This window comes from Anabrus simplex, chromosome 14 (genome assembly GCF_040414725.1).
Source record: "Anabrus simplex isolate iqAnaSimp1 chromosome 14, ASM4041472v1, whole genome shotgun sequence".
Lineage (NCBI taxonomy): Eukaryota > Metazoa > Arthropoda > Insecta > Orthoptera > Tettigoniidae > Anabrus > Anabrus simplex.
In genome coordinates this window covers 49,268,965-49,295,999 of record NC_090278.1, presented here as the reverse complement: position 1 = coordinate 49,295,999, position 27,035 = coordinate 49,268,965, and the positions used below count along the sequence as shown (strand labels likewise).

General features: G+C 42.4%; 1 protein-coding gene across 2 annotated transcripts in view; it reads left to right on the top strand.

The window, feature by feature from the left end:
* Positions 1-6,695: 6,695 nt before the first annotated feature.
* Positions 6,696-27,035, top strand: part of LOC136885288 (inter-alpha-trypsin inhibitor heavy chain H4) — a 347,969-nt gene continuing 327,629 nt past the window's right edge. For both annotated transcript variants that reach the window (XM_067157795.2, XM_068230407.1), the window contains exon 1: positions 6,696-6,871. In XM_067157795.2, the coding sequence (XP_067013896.2) occupies positions 6,728-6,871 (144 nt within the window). In that variant the 5' untranslated portion in view covers positions 6,696-6,727. The remainder of the gene's footprint in view (positions 6,872-27,035) is intronic.

The following is a 27,035-nucleotide window of genomic DNA, read 5'->3' as shown; positions in this document are numbered from 1 at the left end:
TCGGTGAGGAAAGCAACGGGAAACTACCTCACTCCTCATTTCCCTAGTACGCCTCTTCGGTGATGCCTAGGCCATCTATGACAGCTGACGGTGGAGCTGTTGAGGATCCAACCAGCCTTCGGGTTGAAGACTAAACATACATACATACATACATACATACATACATACATACATACATACATACATACATACATACATACATACATACATGCGTGTCGTTCTCTATCCAAACAGACATTTGCAGTCTGATTTCCGTCACGTGTTCACAACATTATCTTCGTTTTTTAATTTGTTTATTTCCATGTTGCTGATATTTCTTAAGTGAACATCTAGTTTCTTTAGAGCAGTGGCGTATGCTGGGATCAATACTAGACTTAGCTTACCCCTTTTCGACGGGTGGTTCAGTGAATGTCTAGCCTTCAGCGTTTTGAGCTGCAGCCAGTACCAACGGAGAAGCCTGTTGCTTCACAAGCTACTGCCCTGGCCTCTGCTACTGCCAGTGTTCAACCCCTGATCAGTGGGGATGGTAGCCTAAGGTTTAGCAAAATTAAGTCCGGCTTTGTGGCTAAATGGATAGAATGATTGCCTTTGGTCCGATGGCCCCGGATTATTTGTCAGAATCAAACTCCTCGTACTGTTCATTCCCCTGGATCGGGCGAGTTGGCTGTGCGGTTAGGAGCGCGCAGCTGTGAGCTTGCATCCGGGAGATAGTGGGTTCTTTTTTTTTTTTTTTTTTTTTTGCTAGTTGCTTTACGTCGCACCGACACAGATAGGTCTTATGGCGACGATGGGACAGGGAAGGGCTTGGTGTGGGAAGGAAGCGGCCGTGGCCTTAATTAAGGTACAGCCCCAGCATTTGCCTGGTGTGAAAATGGGAAACCACGGAAAACCATCTTCAGGGCTGCCGACAGTGGGGTTCGAACCTACTATCTCCCGAATACTGGATACTGGATTTATAAATGGAACAACGTGTCAGATGCTTGCATTATAATGTGCTTTAGATTTCAATCGTTCACAATTGAGGTTTGGGCTTCATCGATAGCCCTCGGTATTCGTCACTGCTTTAGATAGATCTCTAGATCTTGTTCATTTTCCGCAAACAGAGCAATGTCGTCAGTAAAGCGTATTGTTTTATATGTTTCACCATTGATTTTAATCTTATGTATGCATTCAGATGAGAACTCATTCATTACTTCATAAATGTATAAATTAAAAAGTAGAGGTGACAGACCGCATCCTTGCTTTATTCCTTTTGTGATTTTAGCTTTCTTTTCTCTCCGCCCTATTAGTGCATTTTGGTTCTTGTATAATTGGAAGGTGATTCTTCGATCTCCATAATCACTTTTAAATTTTTAAGGACTTAAACGCCGCCTCTGTGGTGTAGTGGTTAGTGTGATTAGCTGCCACCCCCGGAGGCCCGGGTTCGATTCCCGGCTCTGCCACGAAATTTAAAAAGTGGTACGAGGGCTGGAACGGGGTCCACTCAGCCTCCGGAGGTCCACTGAGTAAAGGAGGGTTCGATTCCCTCCACAGCCTCCTGGAAGTGGTTTTCCGTGGTTTCCCACTTTTCCTCCAGGCAAATACCGGGATGGTACCTAACTTAAGGCTACGGCCGCTTCCTTCCCTCTTCCTTCCAAACTTCCCATCCCCCACAAAGCCTCTGTTCTGCATAGAAGGTGAGGCCACCTGGGTGAGGTACTGGTCCTCCTTCCTAGTCGTATTCCCCGGCCGAAAGTCTCGCGCTCCTGGACGCTGCCCTTAAGGGGTTAGAAGTGGGATACCTGGCTGAGTCCGAGGGCAAAAAAGAAGTCTGGAGGGTTTCTGTTTTTGTTTTTTCTTTTTCTGTATTTCTACTTTTTAATTCATTTTTAGATATTAAGTATTTTAGGTCATAAGTCCACTTCGAACCTGAAAAATTCTACTTTTTAAATTAATTTTTAGATATTACAGTAAGTATATTTAAACTTGAAAAAGTATTAATGTGCTGTAAATTCCGTTTGCTACTCTACTTGTTAATAATGTTGTATAGTTTTATTTTTAGATATTAAGTTCTTTCTAACAATTGTTATTTTTAATAATTAATGCATAATGACTAAGTCACCTGTAATTGGAGAAATATCTCTGTTGGTGGTATGAAATAAATAAATAAAATAAATAAACGGATTAAGAAATAAATAATAATAATAATAATAATAATAATAATAATAGTTAGACTCTCTGGTGTAGTGGTGTTTGTGATTTGCTGCCACACCCGGAGGCCCGGGTTCGATTCCAGGCTCTGTCACAAAATTTGAAGAGTGATACAAGGGCCGGAACGGCGTCCACTAGGCCTCGGGGGGTCAACTGAGTAGAGGGGTTTGATTCTCATCTCAGCCATTCTCGAAGTAGTTTTCTGTGGTTTCCCACTTCTCCTCCGGGTAAATGCCGGGATGGTACCTAACTTAAGTCCACAGCCGCTTCCTTCCTTATTCCTTGTCTATCCCTTCCAATCTCCCATCACCCACAAGGCCCCTGTTGAGTATAGCTGGTAAGGCCGCTTGGCGAGGTACTGGTCCTGCTCTCCAGTTGTATCCCCGGCCTATGATTCTATGGTCTTCCGTGTAACGGAGAATATTGTACTCGGGCGATTTTTATATTCAATTTGTGTTTTAATATGTATATCATTCTATTATTTTAACACATTCACGCCCATCATCTGAACGGCTATTTAAAGGGCTGGCCCAGCTATTCCAGCTGTTAGTGGCAGAGAAAACAACAACGAATTCTTTTCACAATAAGTTCTAAACGGAACAAGATATGGAAACAAAATTTTCCACATACCTTAATGAAGTCCTCTAGTATCTCTGTAGGGCATGGTAGGTAATGTCACATTTTTCTGGGTGAATGGGAACACTAAACATTCCAAAAAATAGCGTGCTTCGCTAATAATTTTATTTTTGAAGCACACTTTGCACCTTCTTCAGGGGAACTTGTCTATATTTGATGGTGGAAACTTTAAGGGAATATACTCTTTTCTCTTCGCATCTCACCTAAATGAAGGATCCTTGGCCGGTGCCATTTTTGGCGGCAAAATTGCAGGACGTTGACTTGGAGCTGATGACGTAGATGGAGCTGAGATTTCGGAGAGAGGTGATTGTACTTGTATGTCGGGTTCACTTTTTACCCCGTTTGAGAATTGCCTGGTGGTCCTTTAGATCTTTTGGTGTACCCCTATTCGACCGTATTGTTCCACATACGGCAGTGTTCTGTTCCCGTAATTGTTTCGCGAGTCAAACGCTATTTGTAATAATTGTCCATATAGACTGTATACCCCTGGCCAAGATAATTTTCAAGCAGCTGATAAACTGTGCTTTGTAAACTTGCATCACTTGCATCATTTATGTTGTCCCTACACGCCATGGTTATACTTCAGAACGCGACTATACACACGCTTGTGCAATCACAAACCAACTACGCAGCTAGTTGTGCGAGCGTTAGGCTACCTTCAGAAACAAAACAAAGAAAGTGCATTGGGAGGGAAAATCGCCGTGGCCATGTGGTTTTCGGTGAGTAGAAACATTCATAAGGGTATTACTTTCATCTCTCTCGCACATATTTGTGACCAAAATAGATCCCAGCTGCGTAGGAACGGCTCGAGTTCAAGGTTGCGCTTATCCGGGCTAACTCGGATACGGTCCACAGCATGGTCACGCGCTATAGGCTCCGTGCGTTGCTGGGAAAAATGCACCGCTACGCTGCGAGTGGCGAACATTGTAAGTTAATGCGATCACCGCGCACATATCTCTGTCGTTCCACAGCGTGTTGCTATGGCCGACTAAATAATAACAGTGGGATTTCAGAGTGTTTTATGCAACAACAATCGGCCAAATTATTCCAAACTTCAAGAAAGTGGTCATGTATTAAATTTACAAGAAAAACTGTTCGCAGGAAATGGCAATAGAGCGAATAACTGCAAATATGATAAGAGAAAAACGTTGGTTCACTAGAGAGAGTACCATTTCACGATAGAGGCAACATAGTATTTTATGTATTATTTGTGGTGATAACGAAATTAATTTTCATGTACACATTCAATAATGCTGTCGTCAGAAAAATATATTTGGCCCATCTCTAATACGATATCATGTTAGCGTAGGTTAACGTTGAGAGGGAGGCCTTGGTAAAATAATAAAAATATTTCCATGAAATGCAAGCATATTTCTGCTGTTATTTATACAGTTTACTCAGAACATGTCACCTTGTGTACTGATGAACCCTGTGAATTGTCTGGACCTCTCATCTAAAAAGCGCGGAAAGAGAAATACAACAAGGAGGAGAGCTTATAGAGGAACTTTTTCCGATAAAAAGGCACAGGTTTGATGTTGGACCAGTTGAAAATATCAGAATATCTTAACGTTGCCAATAAATGATTGTGTCTGTATTTATAATATGATCGCGACCACCTCTGTAATATACCAGTTTCCTTCGTCAGGGGCCCGGGTTTGATTCCCGATACAGACAGAAATTTAAGATTGACATGAGGGTACATGCAGCTCATGTTCACTAGGGGTTGCTTGAAAAGAGTTGCACCACCTTGAGGCGAAAACAGAACTTTACTTATGTAAAATGCGGTATTTCTGTGAGCTATTGATATTGTGTAATGGAGGCCAATTTCTATAATTACAGTATATTTGTCCACTGCCTTTTTAAATCCATTTCGTGAGGTTGTGACAGAATACTCTAAAATTTCATATTGTGATCTGTCGTACGGTATGTTATTATTATTATTATTATTATTATTATTATTATTATTATTATTATTATTATTTTGCACACTTTCGTGGTAATGATATTCAAGCAATTGTACAGATTTTAGGAAATCAAAGCTGAATAAACCTTAATGTAAACTACAGTTCTACGTAGAATTTGAACCCATAAATTTCCGTACAATTCCAGTCGTGGCAATGACCACCGTCTTCTGCATAGTCTTGTAGATGTTGGTGTTGACATCCAACTTCTTCAATAATTTGTTTGTAATTGTTAACCTTTGCATTGTGTTAAGAGTAACTGTGTATTAAATACTGTAAATGTACAAATCCGGAATCACTTCCTGCGATTTACTACTAACATCCACCGTATTTTCAAATCCATTTCGTGAGGTCGTGAATGAAAGCTCTGTATTACTGTATCTATTAATCAGTGGCGGCGCGTGACTCTCATCACTGGGGGTTCAAAAGAAGAAAAAATTGCCTCCCCCCAACCTCTCCTCTTCCCATCTCCGCCAGCTTCTCTTCCATCGTGGGCCGTAACCTCCTAAACTAAGATGCCATAAGTTCTAGAAAGTGATCAAATACAAGAGGAGCAGAAAATACGGTAGGCCTACATGCCGAGTTTTACCACATGCAAAATAAGAAATAACTGCTTCATTGAAGTCCGCAGAGTCTCGAACAAAGTTCCTTTCAATTGACAACATAGCAAGAGCAATAAGTCTATCCTCGGTCATTGTGCTGCGCTAGAAAGTTTTTATTCTCTTCAGGGTAGAGAAACACCTTTCTGCTTCCGATGTCATGGGAACAGTAACAACTATATTTAAAAGTTTTCATTGGTATTACCTTGCCGCTATTCTTTGCCTCAATGATTTTTGAGTTAAGTTTCTCTCCAAAAGGTAATTATTCCAAAGAAGCCAAATTAATAGGTGTTTAGTAAGTAATAATATATTTGGGACAAGATATTAATTGGAATTTGACAGTTTAATGCGACTTTTGGTAGTAACGATGCTTTTCAACACTAGCGCTAGTTACGTGTTGTATTCTCTGTTGCCTAGTCAAATTCCCGTAAGGCCAACAGATGGCAGGCACATACCCCAACCCCAACAACACGACTAGCTAGTCTTGAGACAGTGGCCTATTGCGCATGCGTAAAGAACAGAGATCCGTTTCTGCGATATCCTGGTCTTGCCTTAGTGCTGGCTTTCGTCCCCCCGCACCTCGCCGCTCCCTTCGCCTATGTACGGACGGAGAGATCGTCTTTGCAAGGGGGTTCATTCCAGACAAGTATCCAGCCACAGACCTTGCGCAGCTCACATGAATTGAAAGCCAGTACGAGTATATTACGGATAGAGGGACTTAGCAAGAGCTTCGAGATTGACAAGGGAGTTATGAAAATTACGTAGTTGAGTACAATTTGATATAAACTGGAGGTTCATTGCTCCATTGCGCTATACCAGAAACCGCCACTGCTATTAATACAGCCAAGAACAAGCACATCATTCTCTCGTAACGTTGTGACATTAAAAAATTATCATCTGAAGACAGCACTGGAAAATAATTGAATAAATGCATGTAAACGCACACATATTCCAGCTTCTTATGGCGAGCTGTTGATGAAGATGACTCTAAGTAATTCACGTAGTATCCACACGCAGCAGCACAGTGCTATACGCACGGAGCCTATAGGCAATAACTCGGATACGGGCGTGAATGTGTTAAAAAGCGGATTTATCTGCTCGAAACATGATTTACTCTGTTTTAAATGTATATGGAATTAATATAATATTCGGTTTCCTTCCTTAAAGTTATTTAATGTTGTGATTTCGATGAAGCCCCTCTCATCGTACAGAAAAACAAGTTGTTGACCTTGCTAAGTGCAGCGACTGCGCGTGGTCTAGTGGTGACATCATATCAGCTGAGGGCGAGGAGTTAGTTGGTTGCGTTGTGCGAAGCAAGATAGAACAAGGCCCCCTTCAACTATGGCTTACTGGGGGTTTAGCGCAGCCCTCTCGCTTTTCGTGCTGTTACACTTGTACCAGGAGGCCAAGACACAAGCGGCTGGCACTCTGGTTGCTATCGCTACAGCACCCGTTCAACACAGGCACAGAAGGGACACCACACAGGTAACTGAATAAAAAGACAACTCTGTACCTGAAGCTAAACCAACGTAAGTCACATTTTATTCATTTTATGCAGCTTGGAGCGAATATAAACTTTAGTCCACTGTCATTTTATTTTTTATGACAATAACATAATAATTAAAACATTTAAGCTCTTAAGGCTTTTTCAATCCTAAAGAGCCTAAAGATCTTAAAGAGCTTCAAAGATTTTAACATTGCAATCGATGAAATTAAATTATGGTTTCCTTCTAGGAATCTTATATTTTTATGAAACAAAAATTAACCATTTCAGAGTGTAAATTATAATAAATGCATATGTTCAGTGATCAAAATTACACAAAGTTTATCAAGAATAATGATGAACATTTATTGCCTAAGTCAAATTCAGCAAAATGCTCTACAACTGGCGTTTGTCCTCTCTCCTGTAAAATGACTAAATGTCACTTACGTTGATTTAGCTCTGAGGTACAGAATCTACAGATCTGCCGACAGTGGGGTTCGAACCTACTATCTCTCGAATACAAGCTGACAGCTACATGATCCAAACACTATTCTTATTCTTATGTCCGTCTCTGTGGTGTAGTGGTTACTGTGATTAGCTGCCACCCCGGAGCCCCGGGTTCGATTCCCGGCTACGCCACGAAATTTGAAAAGTCGTACAAGGTCTGGAACGACGTCCACTCAGCCTCTGGAGGCCAACTGAGTAGAGATGGGGTTCGATTTCCACCTCAGCCATCCTCGAAGTGGTTTCCCACTTCTCCTCCAGGCAAATGCCGGGATGGTACCTACAGTAACTTAAGGCCACGGCCGCTTCTTTCCCTCCTCCTTGTTTATCCCTTCCAATCTTCCCATCCCTCCACCTCCAAAAGGCCCCTGTTCAGCATAGGTGGTGGGGCCCCACCTGGGCGAGGTACTGGTCCTCGTCCTCAGTTGTATCCCCGACCCAAAGTCTCACGCTCCAGGGCACTTTTCTTGAGGCGGTAGAGGTGGGATCCCTCGCTGAGTCCGAGGGAGAAACAGATGAAGAAGGAAATTATTTTTATTATTATTATTATTATTATTATTATTATTAGACTATTATTATTATTTATTGCCATGAAAATAAAATGACAGTGGACTTACGTTTATATGTCGTTTATATAGTTTCATAAAATGTGACACGTTGATTTGGCTCTCCGCTACAGAACTAGTATTCAAAATACTCTACTCTTTTTAGTTCGTCGTCCTTAGCTACTAAACAATGCGTTTAATTTTAGAAGTGTTGTATGTTGGGTATTCAGCCCGAAGGCTGGGTTGATTCTCTACAGGTCCACCAACAGCTGTCATAGATAGCCTAGGTGTCACTGAAGAGGCATACTAAGGAAATGAGGAGTGAGACAGTTTCCCGTTGCTTTCCTCACTGACCGAGCGAGTTGGCCGTGCGGTTAGGGGCGCGCAGCTGTGATCTCGCATCCGGAAGATAGTGGGTTCCAACCCCACTGTCGGCAGCTGTGAAGATGATTTTCCGTGGTTTCCCATTTTCACACCAGGCAAATGCGTGGGATGTACCTTAATTAAGGCCACGGCCGCTTCCTTCCGATTCCTAGGCCTTTCCTATCCCATCGTCGCCATACGACCTATCTGTGTCGGTGAGACGTAAAGCAGATAGCAAACAAACAAAAACACTTTCCTCACTGAGCCAGAAGGTGCTATTACATATCAGTCTGCATGAGCGATATTTTCACACCATTCATAATAGGGACTGGCTGCATAAGGAATGGTATTACTAGCATCGCTCATACCTCAGTCACTTTCATATTGTCAAGGCCAAGGATGAGACTGAGACAGGTCAATGAATGTAAGAAATTTATTCTAGCCCATACCAGAAGACACAGTACACTGTAAACACTACATCCTGCCAGCAAAGGCGTTAGAAGTGAATTGAGAGGGTTTAATTCACAATTCTATTTAATTCACTCCTAAAACTGTAGTCCAATTAGAATGATGTTGTTTGAATCATCAATTCAAAGACTGGTTTGATGCAGCCCTCCATGCGACCCTATCCTGTGCTAATCTTTTCATTTCTACATCCTACATCTGCTTGTCATATTCAATCGTTGCTCTATCCCTACCGTTCTTACCGCCCGCAGTTCCCTCTGAAACCAACTGAACAACCCCTGGGTGTCTTTAAGATGTGCCCCATCACTCTATCTCTTCTCTTCAAATTTAACCAAATCGATGTCCTCTCACAAATTCGATTCAGTATATCTTCATATGAGATTCAATCTATTCATTTCACCTTCAGCATTCTCATGCAACACCACATTTCAAAAGCTTCTATTCCCTTTCTTTCAGAGATAGTTATCGTCCAGGTTTCACTTCCAAAGAAACCCTGGATGGTAAAGGGAATAATAATAATAATTCTTCTTCTTTTCCTGCCGCTTTTCCCACACCTGTGGGGTCGCGGGTGGGAACTGCGTCGCACATGTGGATTTGGCCCTGTTTTACAGCCGGATGCCCTTCCTGACACCAACCCTCTATGGAGGGATGTAAGCACTATTGCGTGGTTCTGTGGTGGTTGGTAGTGTAGTATGTTGTCTGAATATGATGAGGAGAGTGTTGGGACGGACGTATACACCCAGTCCCCGGGCCAGAAGAATTAATCAGAAGCGATTAAAATCCCCGACCCGGCCGGGAATCGAACCCGGGACCCTCTGAACCGAAGGCCAGTACGCTGACCATTCAGCCAACGAGTCGGACAATAATAATAATAATAATAATAATAATAATAATAATAATAATAATAATAATAATAATAAGTACGCCTTTTATGGACACTGCTATGTAAACGTATTTTACCGCCCACACCACTGCCTTCATAATGTACGTACATCACGAAGTTAGTGATCATTTTCTGTCCATATACAGAGACAGGGTAACAAACTTTTATTTTGTTATAACCAGGGCTCATATTTTGATGGCCTAAAAAATGCAGAAAAATTATCTATAAAATTACTTTAAAATCCTCAAAAATGACTTAAAATGTGCGAGAAAATTACTGAAAGTAGTAAATATTTGCACTGTCTGCATTATCTTTAACTCGCAATGAGGTGAATACAATTAATATATTACATCAGTATAATAATGATAATAATAATAATAACCTCATATTAGTTAAAAGAAACAGCAATGTTGTTCAGCTGTACGGTAAAATGGCAATGTTACTAACCTGCCTAGTACCTGTCACCAAACACACAACCTATTATACGTCACCAAACACACGAAACAAGCAGCGACATTCAACAGGTAATATCTGCGTGCAGTCCTAAATTTTGATAAAGAGATGTAATCGAACTTCACTGGTACAAGAACGACGAAATTCTCTTGCCATTATTTATACTAAATATGTATTTTCTTTTTTTTCAAAATTGCTTTACGTCGCACCGACACAAATAGGTCTTATGGCGACGAAGGGATAGGAAAGGGGTAGGAGTGGGAAGGAAGTTTCCGTGGCCTTAATTAAGGTACAGCCCCAGCATTTGCCTGGTGTGAAAATGGTAAACCATGAAAAACCATTTTTAGGGCTGCCGACAGTGGGGTTCGAACCCACTATCTCCCGAATACTGGATACTGGCCGCACTTAAGTGACTGCAGCTATCGAGCTCGGTGTACTGAATATCAAAACTTGTGGTAAGAAAATAGACTTTCGAAATAATCCCAATAATTCAATAATTTCATTACACACACACACACACACACACACACACACACACACACACACACACACACACACACACACACACAACACGCGCGCTCGTAAGGAATGGCAATGTTTAAAGTGATGTTTGTTTATTTATATTCAACATGTGCTTTTCTATTTTCTAGTGCTGTATTAGGTATTGTCTGGCTGCATGGCTAATTGGTTTACGGCTGGCCTTTGGTCACAGGGGCCCCGGGTTAGATTCATGACAGGGTTGGGAATTTTAACCATCATTGTTAATTTCGTTAATTTCGCTGGCACTCATTTCATACACATGACGACGCGCAAGTCGCCTACGGATGTCAAATCAAAAGACCTGCACCTGGCGACCCGAACATGTCCGCGGACACTCCCGGCACTAAAAGCCATACGCCATTTCACTTTACCAGTGGTATTCAAACTTTTTGGTTGAAGTACCCCCAAAATCCAATTGTCTTACCTTCGTACCTCGAATTACGAGTATTTTGCGATTATATCAGAATTAACGAATTATGGTGGCTGGATGCCAGCGTTAATAATAATAATAATAATAATAATAATAATAATAATAATAATAATAATAATAATAATGTTCGCCTCTGTGGTTAGCGTAATTAGATGCCACCCCCGGAGGCCCGGGTTCGATTCCCGGCTCTGCCACGAAATTTGAAAAATGGCACGAGGGCTGGAACCGGGTCCACTCAGCCTCGGAAGGTCAGCTGGAAGTGGTTTTTCCGTGGTTTCCCACTTCTCCTCCAGGCAAATGCCGGGATGGTACCTAACTTAAGGCCACGGCCGCTTCCTTCTCTCTTCCTTGTCTATCCCTTCTAATCTTTCCATCCCCCACCATAGCAGGTGAGACCGTCTGGGCGAGGTACTGGTCATATTCCCCAGTTGTATCCCCCGACCCAATGTCTCACGCTCCAGGACACTGCCCTTGAGGTGGTAGAGGTGAAATCCCTCGCTGAGTCCCAGGCAAAAACCAACCCTGGAGGGTAAACAGATTAAGAAAGAAAGAAAGAATTAATAATAATAATAATAATAATAATAATAATAATAATACTCTTCCGCAGGTTTTCCCGCTTGGTGAGGGTCCGACCACACACTGAGCCATGAAAGAATTGTGGCCGCGGATTTATGGTCGCATGCACTTCCTGACACCACGGGATTTTCATTTGCAAATCTCACCCCAGTAACCCCAGGAATCAAACCAGGGTCGTCGGGATGACATTGTTAAGACCGAAAGCCAAAAATTACAAACAAAAGCAATGGTCGGAGAACTCCCCGCATTTTAATTCCTTAACGATAGGCCCTGGAATATATCATACACCTGTCTATGTTATAAGTTACGCAAACACGTTATCTGAACCGCTTAGTCTGATTGTGATGGTTCCGTCAACTGCCGCTTCGAACGCTAGTCCTGGGGGCCATCTGGTGGCGAATGAACGTACCATTTCCACTACTATAATAACGTCCACATTTAAAAGTGTCATTGTATAAGCAGCCTTTCTGGTGATCAGTCGAGATTTCTTCTGAGGAAGCAGAGCACAGTTTTCTGCGAAATGTTAAGAATTTCACCTTGTTTTCTTGACACGGCATAACCCCAAAAGCCTATACAGTATCATGTCTATAAGTTCGGGCCGTGAAAGCTTTAATGGCAATCTTGTAACCTGTTTATTACTCCATACTGTATAACACCACCCATGCCACGAGAAGCCTTATCTCTGATTCCAGCTCTTTATTCATATATATATATATATATATATATATATATATATATATATATATATATGTTGGGTATTCAGCCTGAAGGCTGGTTTGATTCTCCACAGCTCCACCAACAGCTGTCATAGATAGTCTAGGCATCACTGAAGAGGCGTACTAGGGAAATGAGGAGTGAGGTAGTTTCCTGTTGCTTTCCTCACCGAGCCAGAAGTTGCTATTACATATCAGTCTGCCAAGCCCACTAAAATGCATGCACCAACTGACCCTATGAGCAACATTGTCACACCATTCATAGCAGGGACTGGCTGCATAAGGAATGGCATTACTAGCATCGCTCATACCTCAGTCTACCAGAAGAAGTAGTGCACTTTAAACATTACATCTCACCAGCAAAGGCGGTTACTCATATATATAGTGGAATCTAGTTATCTCGAATCACCTCGAGAGCTAAATTTTATTTCGACTTATAGAAAATTCGAGATAATAGAATACCATTTTTGAGCATGTATAGCACACAATTGGATCATGTGTATCTACGAGCTTATACTCAATACACCGAGCTCGATAGCTGCAGTCGCTTAAGTGCGGCCAGTATCCAGTATTCGGGAGATAGTTGGTTGGAACCCCACTGTCGGCAGCCCTGAAGTTGGTTTTCCGTGGTTTCCCATTTTCACACCAGGCAAATGCTGGGGCTGTACCTTAATTAAGGCCACGGCCGCTTCCTTCCCACTCCTAGCCCTTTCCTGTCCCATCGTCGCCATAAGACCTATCTGTGTCGGTGCGACGTAAAACAACTAGCAAAAAAAATACTCAATACATTATTTTTACCCCTGCTAAAAATATAGTGACAAACTGTATTTTACTGTATCATTTTAATTATAACCCTTATTATAGTAACTTTTTAGAAGACAGGGTACAGTACGTACAGTAGTGAAACAAGAAACATACCTCGGTTAATAGCATTGGAAAAAGTTCCGTTAGTCTCTTCTGTTTGTTACGGTTAACCTTTCCTTCCTTCGCGTTGAAACTTCTCGCGAAAACCACGCAGCCGAGATTCGTAAATGGAGCTTGTCTTCCGGGACTTCCGCGGTTGCTTTCGTATGTGATCGGTAATTAATTCACACCCAAGAAACAGCGATCATTAGAAGATTTAGTTTTTCGGTTCTCGTCATATTAGCTCCCAGCATCAATAAACCTTTCTTCACTTGTTAACTGTTCCTCACAGTTAATATTGCACAACATTCGAGTTAGAGTATTTTTTGCCTCAAGGGACGAAATGTTTACTTCGAGAAATAAAGAAATAAGTACACGTGAAGAATAGGACAAACGGAAATTTAAGTTACTTGGACATACTGAAAATTCGAGAGATGGAGGTTCGACTGTATTATATCCGGGGTGAAGCATTACGTTTGGTTTGTTCCCCAGTTAGCTTTCTGACTGTATGTTATTTGTTTTACGTCCGTCCTAAATGTTAGTCCCGCAGTAGTTGTTTGACGTGCCGGAAGCCAATGACACGGAATTGTCACCCGTAAGGGAACAGTTCTCCATGTGTTACTTACTGAACAGTATACTGATGGAACGCGTCCGCACACACTAGCGACACAGAGGCACCTCTCTGCATTAAGGACTACGAAACTCCACAGCAGCTCCAAATATTTTTGCTCGGCCGGATGGTGCTCATCTTTATTTCGCTACCTAGCCGACTTGATAAAGCATATCGGCGTGACACCCAATAGGAAGTCGGCCTCCCTAACAATGATGTCTACCTGTCTCTTCCCCGATGTTGATCTGGACGTCTCTGAAGACGACATTTTCATCGACCTCCGCACATCCGGCATTCCAGTTCACAACATCTACAGACTGGAGGATGGTGTAGCTTCCACACCATTGCAGATTCTAGTATATCTAGGCAATGAGGATGACCTACGCCGACTGCAAGCCTCCGGCGCGACTAATAACCATAGAACCTACGCAGTGGCGCCAACTTCTTCGTACATCCTAGCTCAGATATCCGCAAACCCCTCTATTGTTCCCTTCGCCAACGTGTCTCAACCGCGGACATCGAATCCACAATCATCGCCTTCCTTCTCTACAACTACAACCACCAGGACCATTACCACGTCCGCCTACACCCCTTCCCAACCTCCAGTTACTACTGTTACGACCTGTCACCCTTTCCACATAATGTCATCTTCCCTGCCAATTTCCTCGACTACTCCACCCAAACAACCCTCTACCACCTCACTGACTTCGACTTCAACCGCCACCGCTTCGCCGCTGCCACCTACACAGGACAACATCACGGCCGCCTCCACCAGCCTTCCACACTATGTCAAGTTGTGTTCTCCGTGGGATAGCACCGGACATCTCAGAACGGGACATCATACAGGCACTCCAAGCAGAAGGCGTTCCAGTTTAACGCGCATTCCGGATTCACGTCAACGGCCCCATATATATGGTGCGACTCCATCTTCCCACTCCAGATGACGTCCACCACCGTATTAGCACCAGCGTCCGAATCCATGGACATCGTTAACGAGTGGAGCCTTCTCGCTCCCCACACTCTACAGTTCGACACAACAACACACATCGTCCCCCCGGCCTGGCCCTCCACCTGTTCCACTCCCTCAACCCCTTTGTCCACCCCCTCCCCAATTTAGTCACTTCCTCCTACCCCTTCCAACATTAGATATAATCAGCCTTCTCACCACATCTCTCAATAATATCACCGCTACTCTCCACCTGCTTTTCATGCATCTTCCCCCTGGCGTTTCCTTCTAATCTTCTCCCATCGCATACACACATCTCCCGTCATTTCTCACTTCGTCTACCCACCTTTCTTCTCCCTCACGTCTCACAGTGTGTCGAATCCCATATCTAGGTGGAAAAAATTCACTGTCGCCAATCAAAGCGCAACCTGGCTTATTCGATAGTAAACAAACCAGATGTTGACCTTCAGTCTTTCTTTTCGCTTTCTGGTACGTAGGATGGAGGGGACAGGTGCTGAAACATCTTCCTTGCAGTTATTAACTCAGTTGATAGGAGGTGTCGGAGAGAACCGAACGTTGTGTTTCTAGTAAGTTCAACGAGGTGTTGTATTCTGTGGTTCATGGAATAGTGAAAAGAGGTATGTGTTCTCATTTTAAGCGTAATACAAGCGTTCTGTAGTAAACAAGTTATTTACAGTGCGTTGTAAAAGGAAGCAGTTGTAGAAAATTAGATTGTTTTTACGATTTGCTCGAAAAAAACTTTATGAGTGCCTCATAGTGCCACTTTACTTTAAACGTCATTCGATGGGAAATTTAATGTAGATTCAGGATCTGTAGTGGTTTGGTTGCGCACGAATGTGCATGATGGTTTATTTCCTTATTTTCAGTGACTATGTGGGCGTTACCGCGAGAAGAATATTTCAACGCGTGGCGGTCCTGTCGTAAAAAGGGGCATTTAGAAATCATATTTCAATATGTTATGGATAAATTAGAGCCTACAAATCTTACTGACACTCAATTTCTGGAGCTAAGAAACAAAATTAAATTGATATCCCGTAATATCAACAAAAATGGGAGAGTGCAGGAAGAAGAGAACAACGATTCCGAGAAAAATTCGGTGATTAGGGAAATGTGACGGATTTCATCGTGTTAAGTGAACAAGACGACATTGATCCAGCGTATGATCCAAAAACAAGTTGTGTACCTAACAAAGCCGGCCGTCACCCTAAGGAATTTAAGGACTCTTCCATAAAGACGAAGAAGCAAAATGTTTGTGATATTACCGAATCGCGTAGTTTGGAGGAAGTCGCGTTTGCTGCTGAAGATTCTTTTCGATCAAGCGGGAAAAGATAAAGGCTTAATAAAAAGATATCGTGTATTACTAGCTGCTCTTTCTTCTGGCTCTGAAATAAATGTGAATAAATTCAAAGAATTTCGTGCGCAAACTGCGGCTTTGTATGTCAAACTATATCCATGGAATTATATGCCCGTAACTGTGCATACCATATTAGTACACATTACTCAAGTAATTAAACATTTTCTTGTGCCAATAGGAACTTTATCTGAAGAAGCTCAAGAAGCTAGAAATAAAGATTGTCGGAGGTTTCGTAAACTTCATACTCGAAAATGTAGCAGCTTAAGATGTTGTTGATTACATCAAATCCCTTAATAAACAAGTACCGAACAATGCCACGTAAAACTCCTGGTAATCTACCTATGGAAGCTATTGAATTACTTACTGACTCCCAAGATCCTTTCACATCAAATGAAGAAGACCAGTATAGCAACGACTACGATTCTCTGGACTCTACAGACGAATCAGGGGACGATTGAACATTGGACATGTTGTTATTATGAACAGGATGAGATTGATGAGACAATTACTTGCAAATACTGTAATATGATCCTTTCACGTTTTTTATGAAATGTTTCTGAGTGTAATCTTAACCTTTTTTATATGGAAATATAATGTATATAATATTGTTTTCGTGTGTAAGGCGTGTTTTACTAAAACGACGTATTTAAAATACGTTTTCAATCTGGAAGAATTTACATACAATGCCTTCGTCTATTCCCTCAAATAAGGTGTAACAAGAATACTGGACTGAAATTCTCATTGTTATTCATATTTTATCCAGTTTTAAATAGTATGTTTACCACTGTTATAAACTATAATATACACATCCAAATCGTGTTTTTACTCCAGTAAATGGACGATTCTTTTGTTGCTTTCGGTCATTTTTTAAATCTCCCCTTGCCCCTCACCCCTATATATTTACCCCCGAACATCGTACACCTTAGACGATGCCAGATATGAATTTAGCGACCTCGAAAACGGTATAGTGCCAACTTTTAATAGGATCCCAGGACTATTAACGACGTTATTAATTTTTTCCACCTAGATCGGGGATTCGGCACACTGTGCGTCTCCTCGACCGCTCCAATCTCTTGGTCCGAGAGATCGCGTACCGATCTAGGGGGCCCGCCCCACTCTTCAGGCGGGCAATGAAAAAATGGGGGGGGGGGGGAAGATGGAACACATTGAACAAAACGTGACATAAGTGTACATGTTTCATCCGAGGGTTGTTCCATGACTGTGTTTTGTGTTGCACGTTTTGGTTATTGCATATTACAGGCTTTTTCACTGAAATGAAATGGCGCATGCCGTTTAGTGCCGGGATGTATCCGATGACTTCGGCTTGCCACGTGCAGATCTTTTGATTTGACTCCCGTAGGCAACCTGCGCGTCGTGATGAGGATGAAATAATAATGAAGACGATACTTAGACCCAGTCCCCGTGCCAGCGAAATTAACCAATTAAGGTTAAAATTCCCGACCCTGCCGGGAATCGAACCCGGGACCCCTGTGACCGAAGGCCAGCACGCTAACTATTTGGCCATGGAGCCGGACTAAAATGAAGGTAACTTCACAGAAACAAGGATGATTGGAGTAACAGACCGAAAAAATCGTAGTTACATAATTACTCTGTTTTGAGCCACCGGAGACCACGGGTCCCTTACACCAATATACTCAGAAGGTATCCCTGAACACCCTCCGAAAGTTTATCGGTGGAATTCGGCTTCATCCTTTATGCAGGGTATCTCAGAAGGAATGGTTTTTGCTTTACGTCGCACAGACACAGATATGTCTTATGGCGACGATGGGATAGGAAGGGCCTAGGCAGTGGAAGGAAGCGGCCGTGGCCTTAATTAAGGTACAGCCCCGGCATTTGCCTGGTGTGAAAATGGGAAATCACGGAAAACCATCTTCAGGGCTGTGGAGAGTGGGGCTCGAACCCACCATCTCCCGATTACTGGATATTGGCCGCATTTAATCGACTGCAGCTATCGAGCTCGGTGAAGGAATGTTCAATATTCAAGAATATGACATGAACGGTTATTTGCAGCAAAAAAAAAAAAAAAAAACCCTCCATATGGACATATGCCTTAATCCAAATTGTTTCCGAGATAGACCGCATTTAATGTAGGCCTACATTTGTTTCTGGGCTAGTGGCATGCATGAATATGTCTTACCCAACCAACCTCTTGACGTTCTGAAAGGTGGTGGTGATTATTGTTTTAAGAGGAAGTACAACTAGGCAAGCCATCCTCTATGTAACACTAATCAGAGAGAAAAATGGAAGGGATCTGACACTTCGAAAAATGAAGATATCTGCCAAAGGAAAACAAGGGTCACGAAGGCCGTGAAAATAAAAGACTCCCTAGACCTCAATTGCTCTAATACCGCTGGGGTCGGAAAAGAACAAGAATTGACCAAGGGAGGCCGGATAGGATAGGTAAAAGTGAGGAGCCTGGCACAAATAAATGGAAGCAATGCCAGGACTCTGCTAAGGGCCCCGTGGCCGCCAACCCACACTCCAAAGTTCAGAGCCCCTGGGACCACTTCTAGTTGTCTCTTAAGACAGGTAGGGGATACCGTGGGTATTATTCTACCGCCCCTACCCACAACGGGGGGGGGGGATGTTTTGAAATGGGCACAAGTTTTCCGTATATAATGTTCGTCATAGACTACGCGTGTTCGTGGGACATTGATACGTGTGTCCGGCTCCATGGCTAAATGGTTAGCGTGCTGTCCTTTGGTCACAGGTGTCCCGGGTTCGATTCCCGGCAGGGTTGGGAATTTTAACGTTAATTGGTTAATTTCGCTGGCACGGGGGCTGGGTGTATGTATCGTCTTCATCATCATTTCATCCTCATCTTGACGCGCAGGTTGCCTACAGGTGTCAAATCAAAAGATCTGCAACTGGCGAGCCGAACTTGTCCTCGGACACTCCCGGCACTAAAAGCCATACGCCATGCTGGTAGTAGGACTACACTGCACAGTTTCAACAATGTGTTGCTGTTCTGCACAGGCTGTTGAACTACTCGTAAAAGGGGAACTTTGAAGAATACCTCTTTAATGCAATGCGCTGAATACTCTTGTAAACACTCTACTATCAGGAATTCGACGTGTGGCAAAGCGCCGACGGTGTTCCTCGACAGCAGGAGGAGCACTACCATCGCAGAAGTCGTAAACATACAGCATATCTGCATATTCTTCATCAGTGTAGAAGGGTGGCATTTTAGTCAGCGCGTATATAAACACAGTTAACCGGCGTTTCTCTCTAATACACTCTCAATTCCTCGCACTATATCACTCACAACACACTGCGGGTTCATCGGGCTACTTTAATGGCGCAGAGAGGTTGGATGGGTAACACAGATACGTGCGTGCCACTAGCCCAAAAACAAATGTACAATAAATGTGTTCTATATCAGAAACCATTCGGAAAAGGACATATGTCCATATCAAGTTTTTTTTTTTTGCTTCAAATGATTGTTCTTGTCATGTCCTTGAATAGTGACCATTCCTCCTGGGTAACTCTGCATAAGAACTGAATGGTTCAATAATACTGCCTTGAGGAATTCCTCACGTGCATGAAGGACTAGTTGAAATATTAAACTTACATCTTAACTTACAAGTTTTTAATTGTACAAAAAATACAAAAACGAAAATAATATGGTACGGTATTATTGTCTGGTGACATGATCAACCCATTTTAAATTAACAGCTATTATTTTAATTTAATGAAATACAATTAAGTTCTAGGAAGCCAGTGGTAATACTCAGTTGCAATTACTTAAGCGATATTGGGCGTGGTCAATACCCAGATGGAATTGACGTCAAGGTTACCACTAGTCTTCAGTTTATTTTATTTTTGCGCGTTCATTGTTTTGACATGAGACTATAACTTGCCTGAATGTATAAGGGATTCGTTAACACGTTCCTTTATTTATTTATTTATTTATTTATTTATTTATTTATTTATTTATTTATTTATTTATTTATTTATTTATTTATTTATTTATTGACTTTATCAGTGGCGAAGTTAGGGCTCATGGCTCTCCCTTACACTTAACCACGTAAATTACAAGATAATAATAATAATAATAATAATAATAATAATAATAATAATAATAATAATAATAATAATAATAATAATAATAATAATAATTGTTCCGAGGTATCTGTGGAACAGCAGAGGTGAAAGAAGGTGCGGGGGTGAGCGGGTCTCAAAATACGAAATTAACGTTAAGATAAAATTTAACAAGGTTATATTTTCTTTTCAAAATCAAGAAATAACAAGCATAGCAGGTACAGAGTAGCAAGGCAACAAAGTACAATTACAGTATTTACAGGATTTGGGCTTCGAGCCCCGAACTCACAATTCTTGAGCAATTAGCCCAGTTTTACCCCAACACAAGTTTCAACAGAGGGGCAGAAAACCCCATTCATGCCCAGGAGCACTTGCTCCAAATTACACAGCAAAGCCTCCTTGAGGCGCGCAGAAAACAAAATTTTCAAGAAAGAGCAACTCGCTCTCAAAATTTAAGCCTGTCAAAGGCCACACCAAATTCCACCTTCAAGCTGTCCTCTAAGGACATAAACACAGGGGTAAAATACCCAACCTACTGAGGCCTATTAAGTGAGAAAAGGTTAATTACATGGCCTCTAAAATACCAATTTGAGAGGAGGTGATCTGCACTCCTAATACATTTGTTTAAAACCTATTTGGCACTAGGCCGTTAATGCAAGGGCTAATCCCATACTAAAGAGGTGACTTTAGAAAGAAACAATTTACATTACGTTAAGGAAGAAACGGTTGTGAAAAATAAGTTCACCTCAATGCAATATGAGTGGGAGCTCGAGAGGGTTAAGCACTCTCTATCCCAATATGTGGCTAAAACAGAAAGAATTGACACCGAGTGTCTTTACATTATTAAAGGAAAGTTACATGGAAAAGGCTTCGGACCTGCCCCGAGAGTTAAACTGCTGAGCTAGCAAGAAAAGAAGTTATTAAAAGGCCATTACCTTGTGGATGAACTGCTGCCCGAAGAAAGAGGCGCTTCCCGCCCCCTGCTACGTACTTTACACACTGAAAGATGTTACAGAAGTGGCCCGGAGACCCGAAAATCAGCAGTTTATATACTCTCGCGGAAAGTTCGAGGCGTTTCAGGAATGAGAACACCCTCCCACAAGAACTTTATTGGCTAGGGTTAAGCAAGCCCCTTTGGAGAAGATACACCTCATTGGTCAGAAATTAATTAAAGAAATTCGGGATTGGCTAAAATCAAAACAAGGGGAAAGAAAGGGTTATACAGCCAACTTAAACAATAACAGAAAGAAATTTAACAAGGAACAAACTTTTGAAATAAAAATTTCTCCAAAAAACAGTTCTTTCACTTCGCACTAGGGTGCACCATTGTAGTTCTTCAGTAGTGTCCTCTAGAAGAGAAAGTTCACACTTCTTACTATAGGTGAAACAAAAATACATCGAAAACGACCCAGTTCAGAAACTTCAAAATTTCCAAGTAGTGACATCTTCTGAGAAACTTGAAAATTAACACCTTAGATAAAGTTCAGACTTCCTCCAGTAGGGGAGTTTCAACAGGCGCAAAGTTTGAATTAGCGACGTGGAGGTGTACCACCCGGTACAATAATAATAATAATAATAATAATAATAATAATAATAATAATAATAATAATAATAATAATATTTACCTGTGGCTATTTCTAGCCGGGTGCAGCCCTTGTAAGGCAGACCCTCCAATGAGGGTGGGTGGCATCTGCCATCTGTAGGTAACTGCGTGTTATTGCGTTGGAGGATAGTGTTGTGTGTTGTGTTTGAGTTGCAGGGATATTGGGGACAGCACAAACACAGAATCCTGGGCCACTGGAATTAACCAATGAAGGTTAACATCCCCGACTTGGGAATCGAACCCGGAACCCTCTGAACTGAAGGCCAGTACGCTGACCATTCAGCCAATGAGTCGGACATTACAAGATAATAGGAAATGCACTGTTCTATTATAAAATCAAAGATAATTCAGTTAAATAACAGATGTGGAGAATATATAAGGGCCATTCAAATAAAAACGAGCTGGAGGCTATAAAAGGAAAACCTCTGGCGACAAAGTACTGCCCAGCACTGTTGAGGCTCTTGTCTCACCGTGACACAAGGCGGCGAATGGCCGTCTCGTAAAATTCCTGGGGCTGCGTTGTGAACCAGTTCCGAACGTACTGCTTGACATTGGTGTCCGAGGTAAATCGTTTGCCTGTCAGAGCCGTCTTTGACTCACCTTACGTTTTTTGGGGTCGCGGTGACCCGGCATGCTTCCAGTGAAGACTTTGTCGCTTTGAGTTGGGTTCAAAGTGATGACACCATGTCTCGTTTCCAGCGACCAATCGTGTCAGGAACTCATTCCCTTCCTTGGCACAGCACAGCAGATGTTCAAGAGAGAGGTCTATTCGACATGCTTCCTGAATACTGAGAGTCACCCATTGGGCGCACTTTTAGCGAAATTTAAATCTGTCCTTAATGATGGCGTGAACATTTCCGACGTTCACTCTGACCTCTGCAGCAATGGCTGTTACCGTAACTCGCCCATCTTGCATAATGAGGGCACCCACTTGCTAGACAATGGCATCGGCAATGTGGCGTGACGTTCCAAACCGTGCATCATCGGCCAACGACATCCGCCCTTCCTTGAATCGCTTGACACTTGCAATGAACATGCAGCGTTCTCCGTACACTTGTGCCACTCTTCAATGAATTTTCGTTCCCTTACTCCTTCTGCTGTCAGGAAACTCTCTACACCCCTTTGCTCTTCCTTTGAAGCCTCCATTCAACGAATTTGAACACGACTTGGCGGCAGTGGACTATCAACGCGTGGCTATGCTCGCTCTGTCGTCACGTGGTGTGCACCCTAGTCCCTCCAGCGGCGAGGTGGGTCCGATTACCACCTCAGCCATCCTGGAAGTGGTTTTCCGTGGTTTACCACTTCTCCTCCAGGCAACTGCCGGGATGCTATCTAACTTAAGGCCACGGCCACTTCCTTCCCTCTTCCTTGTCTATCCCTTCCAATCTTCCCACCCCCCTAGGAAGCCACTGTTGAACATAGCAGGTGAGGGCGCCTGGGCGAGGTACTGGTCATCCTCCCCAGTCGTATCCACCGACCCAGAGTCTGAAGCTTCAGGACATTGCCCTCGAGGCGGTAGAGGTGGGATCCCTTGCTGAGTCCGAGGGAAAACCGAACCTGGAGGGTAAGCAGATTAAGAAGACGAAGAAGAAGAAGAAGAAGAAGAGGAAGAAGAAGAAGAGGAAGAAGAAGAAGAAGAAGAAGAAGAAGAAGAAGAAGAAGAAGAAGAAGAAGAAGAAACGTTTACATTGTTGTTGTATTTTAATCTTGTAGAGTAAATATCAATGTCCTCACTCGTGATGAAACTACCTCGTATTTAGAGGCTAGAATTAGCATCGGACGTTGATAAGTTTTAAATTCTATTTTCAAAATCATTGAACAGGGAAATTCACACAATACAACAGATGTGCAAAATCAGGCAGTAAACTTGTCGAATTATGTAAATATATTACTTTTTGATGAATGAATAGCAGGAATGTTACTGTTTAAGAAATGGAAATACTGTCATTCCCATCCAAGGAATTGTAAATTTTAGGTTCTACGCTTAAAACCTGTACATTTATAAAACGAAGCACAAAAATTATAACGTGTTAGTTTTCTTTTAATGTGTGAACATAAGAAAATAAAACTAATCGTTTGCATCAAGCGTAGCATAAATCAAACCGTAATATTTTGAAAAGGTCGGTTTTCTTGCAATTGCAGCGGCGTTTTCTTTTCTTAAATACTGTCCCTATTCAGCATTTCACTGAGTAATGACAATCGAACGTCACCGTTCCCTTCTTGCAAAGTGGTGTGTTCGGTCTCCCGCTTCACTGTGACGTATGCTGCCCGCATTGACGTCACGCCAGCCCGGCCGCATTGGGCTACCTTTAACGGGCGTCCAGCCGAGCACCTTTGGTACATACCTACCATTGTTTTAAGATAGTTTCTGGGAAGGAGGGGCATTTCAGGTCGTATCCACTGATTGTTTTAAGTTCATAATCATTGTTCATCGACGTCTGTTTGAATTCTAGTCAGTGGACTGATTTTGGAATTATTTTTAACTTTGAATATTGTGAGTTGGATCCGTTGATTATTTTATTTTCCATTCTTCCTTAACCATCTAATTTTGAATTCTGGTCAGTGGATGAAGTTTTGAGTGTTAAATTGATATTACATTTAGTCTCATTTCGTACCATTAGCGGCCGATGACCTAGATGTTAGGCCCTCTTAATCAACAAGCATCATCATCAATAATATGAGAAGATCGTTATAAATCGAACATTGATGATAGTGTTTTCTTATTGGTTACTACACGGAAGTGAACTTTTTTTTTTTTTGCTTTACGTCGCACCGACACAGATATGTCTTATGGCGACGATGGGATAGGGAAGGCCCAGGAATTGGAAGGAAGCGGCCGTGGCCTTAATTAAGGTGCAGCCCCGGCATTTGCCTGGTGTGAAAATGGGAAACCACGGAAACCCATCTTCAGGGCTGCCAACAGTGGGGCTCGAACCCACTATTTCCCGATTACTGGATACTGGCCTCACTTAAGCGACTGCACGAAGTGAACATAACAGCTGCCCACTTCTTTGAGATTCTCTTGTAATCTCCTCGTACGCTAGCTTTTTCTTCCCTCTACGGAGCGCACTGAATATAGGCAGGGATGTATCTCACGCTTAACATTAAAACCCTACACTGCATGGTGGGACGATTCGCGCACATGATAAATATTTCTCTGTAACTACAGTTACAGTCCGCCTCCGTGGTGTAGTGGTTAGTGTGATTAGCTGCCACCCCGGAGGTCCAGATTCGATTCTCGGCTCTGCCACGGAATTTGAAAACTGGTACGAGGGCTGGAACGGGATCCACTCAGCCTCGGGAAGCCATCCTGGAAGTGGTTTTCCGTGGTTTCCCACTTCTCCTCCAGGCAAATGCCGGGATGGTACCTAACTTACGGCCACGGCCGCTTCCTTCCCTCTTCCTTGTCTATCCCTTCCAATCTTCCCATCCCCCCGCAAGGCCCCTGTTCAGCAAAGCACGTGAGGCCGCATGGGCGAGGTACTGGGCATCCTCCCCAGTTGTATCCCCAGACCCAGAGTCTGAAGCTTCAGGACACTGCCCTTGAGGCGGTAGAGGTGGGATCCCTCGCTGAGTCCGGGGGAAAAACCTACCCTGCAGGGTAAGAAGAAGAAGAACTATAGTTACGCAAGAAAAAATGATCCCTCGTCCATGATAAGACGAAACGGGTGGGAATTATTTTTCATAAAGTTGGCAGCACTTTAGTGGGAGGAAACATTTGACTGTACTTTTATCGTATAAGTACAGGGTGTAATTGAAATAAGGTATCAGTCTAATAAGTGACTGAAAAGACAAATAATAATATTAATAATAATAATAATAATAATAATAATAATAATAATAATAATAATAATAATAATAATAATAATAATAATATGGGTTCAGCTACCCTGTTGAAGCATTTTTATTTCCTGCCATCTTGTTGTCTGCTCGTCAATTTCGACGTTCCATTTGACTCTAGGCCTACCATAGAGCACAGTAAACCGAATCTCTCTTGGGCCTCTATGGCTAAGTTGTCCGACTCGTTGGCTGAATGGTCAGCGTACTGGCCTTCGAATCAGAGGGTCCTGGGTTCGATTCCCGTCCGGGTCTGGGATTTTAACCTTCATTGGTTAATTCCAGTGGCTCGGGGGCTAGGTGTTTGTGCTATCCCCAACATCCCTGCAACTCACACATCGCATCACGCAGTTACCTACACATGGTAGATGCCGCCCACCCTCATCGGAGGGTCTGTCTTACAAGGGCTGCACCCGGCAAGAAATAGCCACACGGAATTATTGTTATATGGCTGTTTTAATGATTTTTTTCGGGTAAACACCATGTATCACCAGAGATCTTTTACATGCCGACATCGTACGATATGGAGTGTCGAATGGACTTTTTTTTCCGACCATCAAAAATCCGACAACCTCTGCCGGCTTTAAACCCACTATCTTAGGATCTGGAGGTCGACACTTTGTCACTGATCCACAAGGCAGCTAATTTAAAATTAAATGTCAAAAAGTCAATGTTTTTAGGTTTTCAGTAACTCTTCAGGTAGCAGTGATGAAGTAAGTCTGCTGTAGCTAGATGGGGTTGAGACGGGGCAAATACAGTAGAGAGAATACGCGACACTTCAATTTTGCCTTGTTAAAATGGAAGACAATTCGCAAGTGGCGCTCCTAGTGGCGTGACCTAAAAATTCGCGCTAAATTCAAATATCAATAGAAATGAGTATGCGGAAATGGATAAATTAATTACGTCTAGAAAGAAAGTGTCACCAAGATATTAACAAAGTTGCTAAAGCAATTCTGGATAAATAAATGAATATTTATTTAACAGGTTATTATTTAAAGACTGAAATTAGACATATAACCATAACATATAACATTCAAGATTTCCCTATAAGCAATACTTGCCATTACATTGGGTAAAGCAAATTTGCATCGTCATATTGTTTCAACAAAATATGTACATTTCTTAAATCACCCATATTTCCTTCAGTGCTTGACAGCGCATTACGGCATTCCAGATGGGGTAACTTGGAACACAACCAGCCATACACATATGCATAAGCATTTTCTTGAATTAAATCAAAACCCACAGACCACACTTACAACAACACATCGGTATTGAAGGTTAACTGCTGCACTATACAAAAATAAGATCATATTTTAAACCAGATAAAATATGTATCGCGCAGGTCAGAAATGTTG